Genomic DNA, 11,935 nt, shown 5'->3' on the forward strand with positions numbered 1-11,935 from the left:
ATAAAACATAATACAGATTCAAATTTAGAAAGCAGCCAATAACATCTGTCACAGAAACAAAGGAAAGCCAACTCATAAATCTTACTTGATCAAAGGAAAGAAATAAGTAACTTTGAAGAATTAATAAAACCTCATAATAATGATTTTTCATTCTTCTACCTTGAGAACTTCGTCTTGGGTCTTTAAAAGTCTTCGATCTACTCTTCAATAGAAGAAACGTTAAAGTACAAAGGGAAAGAAGAATAAGAAAAATTAGAAAACTCAAGAATACACAAATGGTACTAACAAAAAAAATACATACCCTTTTACACGAAAACTTGGAGTCAGCACCTCAAGATCGCAATCCTCACAAACAGAAACGACAACACGATTCCGAGCCAGCGCCATCACCAGAGCCCGCACTTGTCCCTGTCGTCATCCTCGTTATTCCAACACAATCAACCAAAGTGAAAGCAACATACATCAACCAATTTTGTAACAACTAAATCAATTTTTTCTTGGAACCGAAAAATGGAGGAGGAGCAGAAAGGGTGTTTAGAAGGGAGAGAAGACGAAAGAAATTTGAAATTCATAAGCCATCCTCATAAGCCACAAAACCTAAAAGATGAGCGGGAAGGGAGGCGGAAAGGTTAATAAAGTTAAAAGAGGAGAATAACAATAAAACCAAAAAATTAGATAGATGTCAAAAAATTAGATATGGATATAAAGATAACTTCCAGAGGTGTTTGTTTTCTTATAATTTAGATATTGTTTTCATATTTATTGAATTTTATTAGTCTTTATACACGTCCAATATTGTGCGTGGCACGGAAGTTTTTCGAATAAAGGATGCATTATAGAAAGTATATAAATAATATATTACATCTTTTACACCCGTTTTTAAAATGACTTTTGTTATTAAGATCAATCTTTAAAAATATTATCAAAAGTATGTATCCACTCCTTTTTTGTACGACAATAAAATATTATTATTATAATTATAAAAATAAATGTAAATAATATTTACAATTTTATTGTATATAATTATTTTAGTTTAGAAAAATTGTTAAATTTAAAATTTATTCAAAGAAATGATTAAATTCGAGTGTTGTGGTTCAATCTAAAATTACAATATGAATAAGTTAGACCAGTAATTTTAAAAGCATCATGCAACAACTTAAGGATTAGCATAATATCATGAAGTGATTATAAAAGGAAAAGATATTATATGGTGCAAAAGAATTTAAATTAAAAATATGCAATCGTATATGATTTATTTAAAATGATATGATGTTAATAAGAGACACAAAATTTATGAAGAAAAAAACGTCTAAACAATCTACATAATTTTCTAATAATTCAATTTCATCATGAAGCCAACAATTTAAGGTTAGAATCTAAATTGCATGCAAAATATTTATCAATAGGAATATAGTTTATACCTATTGAAGTTTATGTAGCTTTGAAGTGTTAAAAGGATCCAAGAAATTATGAAAAGATAGCATGTTACACTTTTGTAAAAGTTTGGCATTGGAGACAGAATGTTTTATGGTTGAGAAAGGTTGACATCATATTCTATGTTTTTTTTTTTTTATACTTTAAATCTATTAAAAACATAAAATTTAAGTGATCACATATTTTCTTCACTGAATTCAACTCATAATATTTCATATCTAATTTTTTTTAATCAGATTAAGTATCTAATATAGTAACAAAGATAAAAAAAAAAAGTGATGAGATAAAAAATGTTCCATGCCTCCAAAGGTTAGGGGCTTTCACTAGATCTAAGATTAAAAATGAATTGAGATTCCATTTTAGTTTCATCTTACTTCCATTGATACGAAACTTTGCAAGTTTGGTTAATGTTAGAGAAAACAACTTTTGTATTAACCAAAATGTTTTAGAGTGTTTAAATCCAACAATTCTATATTTTGCAATAAAATTTAAGTGAGAAATAATACGCTACATCTATAATTCCATCAATTCCTAAAATTTTAGCAAAAAAATAAATATGAACACTTATAAACACAGTCTCTTCTGCAACCAAAAATACCAAAATACCAATGTATGTTTTACATGTGCAGCATCATAATTAATTAATTTCCAAAATATCACTACTGCCTTTAAAACTCTTTTTTTTTTTTTTGGAATTACAACTTCCAGAGGTGTCATACTCATTCTCATCTCTCCCTAAAAGTGGTTGTTAACTATGTTTTGTTAACATGATGCAGTTATTACTAACATAAAACGTGATAAAATTAAAAATTATGATTTTATTTACAGAAACAAAAGATAAAGTACCTTAAATTTCTGGAATGAAAAACCTAATTAAACCTAAAAATGCATAGCAGATAATTTATATGTAATATGAAAGTTGGATATGAGTGGGAGTAGAGAATATGAGTTCCATTGAGATAAAAGAATGAGGTGATATGTTGTGGTAGTCAGTGAAGATGAAGCTGATATAATGAGAAGAAGAGAAAAGACACAAATTAAAACTCAAACTTCCTATTAGTTTCAAAATTATTTTAGATACAATTTAAATTTAAAAGTTTAGAAGCATAACGTCAGTTTTATCAAAAAGCGAGTAAATAATTGTCATTATAAAATATTTTTCACGTAGTGTCTAGTATATTTACCAAGTGACGTTGTTTCGTGTCTATATGATTATTTTGATTTTTGTTTTAGTATTTTAAAAAAATAATGAAACAATTTTTGTATATAAAAATAATTAGAATTCCAAAGTTTTATTTTATAATTGCGCAAGATCGTGGTGTTATGCTTGAGATTGTAAAATCAATTAATTAAGTCGAGTTGATGACAAAATCAATTAGTAATGACTCAATTGAAAAACATATAAATTTTTTTTATAGTAACAATTTAATTAAAAATATCTAAATTTAAGAGAGACTTAAAACTTAATTAAGTCACTTTCTTTATTTTTCTTATGAAAACACATGAGTAATGATAGATGATGACCATCATGTCACCTCAATTGATGTTAAAATCAAATGACATAAACTTGGTTAAAAGAATATAAGAATTTTAAACACTTAATAATTTTTTTTAACATAATTGAATTACTTGATTATTTAATTAATTTTTATTTTAATGATTAAATATAAATGGCCAATCAAATAAGTTCACTCATAAACACTAGATAACAAGTGGAGGAGTGGGTACGAATTTTACTTTTTATCTTATCCTTGAAATAAAATTTCATCCTAGTATCTATCTCCATCTTCATACTCAAAAGACACTAAATTTTGTCTAATTCTCATCTCATTGTAATTGGTATAACTTTACCCACATTCTTATTATTTAAAGTATTAAATAAATACTTTTTTACAAAAAAAAAATCAATATAAAGGAAATACAATATTATCAAGAAATATTATCAAGAATGCAAATCCAGAATATACACATTTTTTCTAAAATATCAAATATTAAAAAAATATAATTACATAAATATCAAATAACTATTGAATAAAGATTAAATAATTATTTAAAAGAATACATGATTAAATGTGTGATTTATAAATAAGTTTCAAAATTAAGGATCAAACCAAACTTGATATACGTTTTTCAACTTACCTAATAAAATAAATATTTTGGTAATTTAAATTGGAAATATGTATAAAGATGAGGATAAGTGTTAGGAGGAAAACCAATATTGTAATACCCCATTTAAATAAATACTTTAATTTAAATGAAATGCCACACAGATAGAAATTTAGAGACAAGTCCTGGAGTATAAACGTTACTCCCTTCAATATCCAGAAATGCTAGAAGAAACCAAGGCACACCACCATGCCAGATACAAACAAACTCCAAGGACTTAACAATAGTTAACAGAGTACTAAAGAGCAGAGTAGTACATGGGCCATAGCCCTAAAGAAAAGCCCAAGTAAAACATGAAGTCTAGTCCAGGTAGACTATGCAGCAGAGTCATCCCTTCCCTGTTGACCTCGAGTACCTCTCGCATCTGCTCACATTAATAAATTGATGATCATCGCAAAAGTAAAAGAACCACATACAAAGCAATCAAACAAGCAAAAGGGTAAGCTAGAGCCGAAAAATAGTGTTATCATGCAATCATATACTTTTTCACAATCAATTATACGTACATCACCCCAGCATGTTAAGACCATCCAAACAATACACTAAGACTCGACATGACTCATCTAGATACGTATAATTTAGTCGGATTCAGCGGATGCTTGCACCTGTGGTGGATTCCTCTGCTCACCCCCGAGTTGTTCACCCCCGAGCTAAGTGTTACAATGTCTCAACCCCCCACACAAAAGGTTAGCCCTTAATAAGTTTCAGGCCTCTTGTTACTCTCACCACAAGGGTCAGTCTGCTCTATGTGAGACTAACTGACCTCTCAGAGCGTCAGGATGCAACCTTACCTTGAATCCTTACTAAATTATATAGATGAGACACCACCATGAACTCCCACTAACAAGGGTCATGGAATTACGTCCCGACCACTGAAGCACCATCATGAGGTCTCACCTAGAGGTCCATGGAATTACGTACTAACCACAAACCAATCATATTCAAACAACCAGTAATATATATCATGCATAGAAACCTCATGCCAACCTCTATAACCAATCCTCATTCATATCACATGTGGAATCCATACCAACTCATCATTCCCAATCCATGAATCATTCCATATATGCCTCATACTCAAATCATGTTAAACTCATAAGGCACAACCCATAATACATCTTGTTCACACAGAATCACTCAATGCATACTTTAAAATGTATAATCACTCTCAACATATGACTAACATTAAAAAACAAAGGAACCACATAACCAACGCACTCCTCGCCAAGCCTCTCGCTCAGGCAGAAGGGCCTCACTCAGGCGAGAGAATCCTCTCGCTCAGACGAGCTCACTTCGCCTTGGCGAGGGCTCGAAAAGGGAAACAATGGCATTCTACGCATTCTCGCTTAGGCGAGACCCCCTCGCCTGAGCGAGACACTCCCTCGCTCGAAACAAGGTTTGGTCTCCTGAGCGACAACTCACGTAAAAGGACCTGGGCGAGCCTCTACTTATCTCGCCTAGGCGAGACAAGCTCGCTTGGGCGAGATTATCAGTTCTCACTATTGTTCGCACCTGCGTCAACCGCACGTACATACCAAACATCACAACCAAGCATTCTATGCGTTCACAGTAGCATCCAATCTCAAGAACCGTAACAAACATAAAACAACCCACAACCATATTAAACAAAGAGGTTTTAGCTTCCCTTACCTAGAAATAGCTAGAACAGGACCTCGACTCTAAGTAGTGGGGTACAGCAGCTCAAGGAACAACTTAAGGAGCTGGAAAATTAAGGAACAATAGGTACTTGAGTTACTAAGAGTAACAGTAGCAGGAAAATATGCAAGTACAAAATGAGGGTAACTTACGTGAAAAAATGAACCTAATTCGAACTTGCTTGGCCAAGGTGGTACTCAAACCCTAGCAGAGAGGGACGACTGTAGCTCTAAGGAAGAGGGGTTGATTCTGAAAGTGAGTAAAATAAGTGTGTTAGGGCAGACTTAGGGTCTGGTCTCCCTTTGGGCCAGCCCTAGACCCAATTGATTGGGACAACCCCTTTTAAAATAAGGGGAGAAAAAAAATATTGGGCCTGAGACAAATATAAATGAAGGACAAAAAAAATATACATATTCCCATTTTTGTTCTTATATCAATTTGAAAAATCAAATATTATTTATATTCATTTTAATATACAGTAAGTATGAAATTTTTTATAATAATGAAACAGATATTAAAAATTAGTGGGACAAGTTTATTTACCTCTCACACTTATTATCTAGACAATATTTTCATCAATTTGATTTGAATCTTCTAACTAGATATATGTTAAATAATAAAATGAATTTGCAAAAACTTACTTAAAAGGTTAAAAACTAAATTTCGGATAAAATAAAACACACATCTAATAAAATCTAAACTAATTGTTATATCACTCATTTTAGAAGAGATAGATCCTTATTAATAACATTATTACACTCCTATATTAAAGGATCGTATCAGAATTTAGACTCATCGGAAGACTACCGCATACTGCAAGATCACCAGGTACGCAATCACTCTCCAACTAGTTCATCCTTTTCTCATGGTTTCATTCTTTATATCATTTTATTTCACATTCTAAAATTTATCCTTTTTTTTTACCGCTTTTAAATCAAGTCAATTCTTCCAATTGTAGTGTACTTTGAGAACTTCAGTCTCAGCACTTCCAAAAATATTTTGGGTAAAATAATTCTTGTTCTTGATTCTTTCTTGCAAGGATAGTTCTTTACTGCTGTATAACATGCGGTTATGTTATTGAGATAATGTGTGTTTCTTTATGTTGGATCGAACACCTACTATTAGGTCAAAAGTTATAGATATTAGTTAGAACACAACTCTTTTCACTTAAGAGCATAACTGTCAAAGTATCACTATTTGATTGTGACTCGATTCACTTGACCTCTGCCATGGGATAATTGTGCAACCCACAACAATCATTCCACATAGTATTATTCTCTAATTGTCTTTAACAATCATGGTTTTTCTCCGATCTTGCGGTTAATTGAATATTTTTGTGTTTCTTCTGTTGATCTTATTTCTCTACTAATAGGGTGATTTCTTCATTGATGATCCATTTTTTCCAACAAGTGATATCAGAACTTATGGTTAGTTTGGGTGACCTGCTCAAACCAGTACATGGTCCTTGTATCAAAAGTCTTCTTGACAAGAATTACAGATAATTAAGAAGAACGACGATACAAACAAGGGTCTCATGATTTGTGAAATGTTAAAGCTTGAGGGATAAGTGCCACATTGAGTATAAATGAGGAAATTGAGCATCATGTAAGGATAAAAACCAACAATCTTATTGTCTTAAGATTTTAGGTTGAGAGTAATGTCAATGTCTTACATAATTGGGTTAAGGTCTTTTGGTTAGGTCTCATTAATGTTGAATCGCATCCCAATGTAAAAAAAAAAGTAAAATTGAAATGCATTTTTGCTTAGAAATCGAAGTTTTTCACTTGTAAAATTGATTTGAGGGGTCTTAGAGAAAGAGAGTAATCGAGCTATTTAGAGGACATAAAGACCTACTTCTCGGATTTAATCTCTTCTTGCCCAAAAATTATGAAATCTTCTTAGAGGATACTCAACCACCACAGGTTCTTAAATTTAACACGTGTTTATCACTTATTACATCTGCAATCACATCATTTGATTGCTGGTTGATGATATTCACACAAGAGTTTAGTACAACTTAATTTTTGTTCAATATATAATTTAGCTTCTCTACTTGGAGGTGAATTCTTAATTGTGTTTCTTCAAGTTAAACATATTAATTAGATTCTCATGAGTGTAAAAAGGTTGTTGATTTGGTTTTCTTTACCATTAATATTATACCATTCCTGTGCCATTATCAAATTACCTTTGAAATTTAATTTAAAAGTTTGAATCTTCAGGGATTGTTTGAAATTGCAGTACTTATAAAGATTATTATAATCTTGATTTACTCTTTATTATTATAAATGGAAATGCATGACTTAGAAAGTAAGACTTTCTCAATTTCTTCTCTTTAGACACTATTCTTACAATTAGTGAAAGAAAATGATTTTTAAGCATTATCCTTACATATTTATGAACCACCTTCCTTTATCTTTATATGTATATCCATTTGATTTTGTTCTTTGTTCATTCCTTTTTCCCGTTTTCAATTTCATGCGTTACGATGTAGCTGCATTATAGTTTGGTTTTTTGATTTGGTTTTCTTTATTGCAAAATTGATGCGGTGAGTATTAGGGAAAAAAATGAAGGAATGTGTCACACTTTCATGTGAGAATGACCAAAGCACAGAAAAATTTGTGACCACCTTGAGAAATGACCCTGATTCTGACTTATCAACATTTGATTTTGTGACACATTGTTACAGACCAATCTTCTCACCTCACTGGTATTGGACGTGTTAACTTCAGACCATATATTTTTCATTTTGGATTTTATAATGAAATCTTATATGTTTCCTTGGGACTCTCGAATTGTCAATGCTCACATCGGAAAACATCCATAAAAGCACATGAAAGACCTTGCGTAACCATGAACCAAACATCACACGTTTTTAGCTCAAAGAAACTGAGTTTCATCGTATTCTTCACGATTCTGATAATTGTGTGGTTGTTGCTGCGCTAATTTGCGGCTTAATTTTTTTTTTGTTTTCAGTAAGTAAAATGTAATTATATTCTAATCACTCTATAATTGATATTACAATTTACATTACATTACCTTCTAGCACATCCCTTTCAGGTGTAATGTACACTTTCATCTCAACGGTTTCAGAATCGGAGAGCGATAGAAGATACTTTAACTATTTTTAAAAAATTAAAAAATGTATTTGTAATATAAAATTAAATTTAAAAAAATGATAAAAGTAACTGATAATGTTAAAATATCATATATAAACGATAGGAAGTTGTAATGTTAAACAATTTGGTTAGGATGTTGTTGTCCTATATATTGCTTTGAAAGTTCAAATCTTGAGTAAAGGGACAGTTCTAATATTTCTCTAATGATAAGAGATGCTAATCTTCTTTTTAAATTGTTATAGATTTCCTCTTTAGCTTAAAAGTATTTTATTGTCATTCTTTTTTACATTACATACGTATTTTTTAAACTTTTAAAAGTATTACCATTGTAATGATGAAAAAGAAAACAAAGAAGGGTAATTTTACTCCAAAAACCTACCATTAACAGTATTTTTTATTTTCAATTTTTAATATACTTTTATATACTATATCTTTTAAATAAAGAGTTAAATTTGAATCCGAAATTAAAATTGGTCTATAATTAAAACTTTGAAACATTTTAATAGCCAAACTTAAAAAATCTCTTAACCCAACTTTTAACGTATTGAAACATTCGAAACTGAAAGCTTAGCACACATAATTAGATTAGAAAATCTATAATAATTTATTTTTAAATTTTCATAATTCTCATTGAGGTTTTGTTGTAATTCTCCACGGCTGCTGCAAACCTTGGTTAGTACTTAAAACAAACCAGAGTATTCGTACCTACCAACGGCTGCTGCAAACGTTGGTTAGTACTTAGTACCTTTTAAACTCTCACACGCAGACACGTCTTCCAAATAGACCTACATCATCTGACACTACTGAAAGACAAGACATGTTGGATATGCTTAAGCTTCAGTTGCTACATTATATATGTAGTGAGCATCTTTCATATCTATAAATTCATTTCGAAAATTCCAGTGATTAGAAGCTATCCCAACAACAAAACATGAAATTCCAAAAGTACAATACCTGACTGTCTATCGTATAATACAATTCCTCATCCTATACCACCAAACTACTCTTTTTATATTCTTTCTTTCTCTTCCTTTCAGAACATGGAGTTCACACAGTGCTTATCCACTAATCTAATGATCTTATATCTCACGTGTCATCATCACTCCAAAGAAATAAACCCCTGTAACAATAATTAAATAATAAGAAAATGGGTGCAGAGACTATCGAGCAGTGGTTTCCCAAGGCAACAACCCTGTTTGGGGATGAGAAAAATTAGACAGAAGGAAGTCCCTGAGACGGGTGTCCCAAACCTCACAAAATCTCAACCCCCAATCACCTGGTTCAATCGCTTGGGTTCCCAGTCCAGGGACCCTGTCCTTCGATCCAATGTTCACCTCCTCCTTCCAATCCACCACGTAGGTTGCAACCCTTCTCAAGAACTTAGCCTTAAAAGTCTCCCACACCTGGTACTTATAGTGATTTATCACCGCAACGGAAGGAGGAACGTTTACGGCTTCAAATCCTTCCCTCACCTCGAAATGATGCACCACGTTCAGAAGACTAACATCAACCAAATCAGGCCGCACAATTGACTTGTGCCGCTCCGGACTCCTAACCCGGCAGGTGTACCCTACGCCCACTCCCCGTTTAGGGTGCGTCGTTAATCCGGAAGGACCGAAATTATGACACCCTGTCCTAATCTCCGCAACGGAGTTCCAAGACGAGAAATTTGCCACCATTGATCTCAGACCATTCCGTCGCATTTCGTTCAAGTAGAAAAACTCATCCACGTCGAAGAACCCCACCCACTTGCATTCCTCTTTCGCCCTCACCACACAATGCGAAAACCCTGCTTCTTGGCTTTTAACCCAAGGCCATGTCACTCTGCTAATATTGTAACCTTTATCCTCAAGCTCTCTTACCACCTCATCGATCTCATCGTCGCTGTTGTTGTCGTATATGAACCACCGTTCCACACCCAGCCACGCGTGGTACATCACCCACTCGCGCAGCGCACGTGCCTGGTTCCACACCATCGTGCACGCGCACAGTTCCGACATCTTCTCCTTCACTCGGCCCTTTTTCTCACAGCCGCCGATTCTCGCCACGGAGGGTATCACACCCCCGCCCCGCACGTGGCTCACGCTCACGCTTATTCCTCGACCCTTCTCGGGGTTGTTCTGAATACTCTGCGGCAGCGCGCACCGCACGACTTCCTGGGCCACCGATACCGCTTTCGTGGTTAACAGAAACGCACCGTTTGGAAGCCCGAAGTGGCACCGGAATAAGGCCGCGTCGGAAACCTTGTGTGGACGGAGGTTTAGCCCTTTGGCGAACACCACCACGGTGCCGTTGTCTAGAAAGGCCTCGTACGCTAACTTCTCCCAGTTGTGAGGCGTGGCTCTCGCCGGGCGGTGACGGTCCATGCCGCGCCAGGTCAAATCGACGGCGGAGAAATTTGTAGGGGGGAGCGGACAGCGCGCTATGGAGCGGAATTCATCATAGCGGTCCGTGGAGAGAAGCGGGAGGAGAAGCGGATTGGGTGAGGCGTTGAGGAGGTAGACGCAGTGGAGTTGGTGAGAAGGGAGGATTTTGGGGTCGGAGAGCGTGAGAAGGAGGTGATCGGGGAAGAGTATACGGTGGTGGACGCGGAGGGGTGTTGGGAGGTTGAGAGTGGAGGAGGGAAGGGAGGGGTGAGAGTAAAAGGAGTGGTGTGAGGAGCAGAAGAAGAAGATGAAGAGGAAGAAGGAGAAGTAGAGGAAAAATGATCTTTGCGGCAGCTTGTGTTTCCTCTTACGAGGTTGTTCTGGTGATGAATCCATTAGGGTAGAAGATCGTTAAAGGTGTGAATGTTTTGGAGAAGAGAATGCAGAACAGAGAAAAAGAAAAGAAGGGATACATGAATGTATTCTCCTGCACTCTTCCCTCACCATAAAACAAATTGAATGTCTTCTCCACTACTACTCTCCTTCACAGAGGAGGTAGACTGATATTGATGGCTGCCAATTCATATTTTTGGTAAGAACTAAATCTCAATTTTCTTATGTCAATCTTTTCTGTTAAAATACCTTAACCTGTTATTATGACTTTTCTTTTCAACAAATATTACTATTTTTTTTTTAAACAAAAAACTAACTGCGGCTTTCATTTGCAAAAACTAATCTCCAATATCCACGCCATCATTATTTTATTCCCAAAATATTCTTAATTATGGCTACTATTTTAGTCTGTCACCAGATATTGATTAAATTAATTTTGGTCAATTATAATTAATTGTTTCCTCAAATAAAGAAGGTAATTGAAAGAGTTATTTTTGAAAATATTTTATATTTATGTGGTTCTATAGATAGGTGTGCTGTGGTGTTGCTTTTTTTTTTTTTTTTTAAATTAGAATCAAAGTTTTATTTTAGATACTTATTAGAATCTCCCAAATGCGAACTTTTCATTACGTACATTATCATGTGAAAACTCAATTTTACTTTGAAAAAAAATATAGAAAATACGTAACAAATATAGTTTAGTACTTTGTTGAAAAGAGACTTACGTTACATCGGTATACCAAACGCTAAGTCATGTTTTAATTTTTGGGCGTTACAAGCGCTTGAAATTGTTACTATAACTTC

At 33.9% G+C, this 11,935-nt stretch overlaps 1 protein-coding gene across 1 annotated transcript; it reads right to left on the reverse strand.

Annotated features, from left to right (window-relative positions):
• Positions 1-9,197: 9,197 nt before the first annotated feature.
• LOC114175683 (glycosyltransferase family 92 protein RCOM_0530710-like) lies at positions 9,198-11,394 on the reverse strand. Its single transcript, XM_028060465.1, has one exon. It carries the CDS (start codon positions 11,132-11,134, stop codon positions 9,533-9,535), a length of 1,602 nt encoding a protein of 533 aa, XP_027916266.1. The 5' UTR covers positions 11,135-11,394; the 3' UTR covers positions 9,198-9,532.
• Positions 11,395-11,935: the final 541 nt, after the last annotated feature.

This window comes from Vigna unguiculata, chromosome 3 (assembly GCF_004118075.2).
Source record: "Vigna unguiculata cultivar IT97K-499-35 chromosome 3, ASM411807v1, whole genome shotgun sequence".
NCBI classification, from domain to species: domain Eukaryota; kingdom Viridiplantae; phylum Streptophyta; class Magnoliopsida; order Fabales; family Fabaceae; genus Vigna; species Vigna unguiculata.

Excerpts from the sequence above, each read along its gene's own strand:
- LOC114175683 (XM_028060465.1), bottom strand. The coding sequence starts at position 11,134 with ATGGATTCATCACCAGAACAACCTCGTAAGAGGAAACACAAGCTGCCG.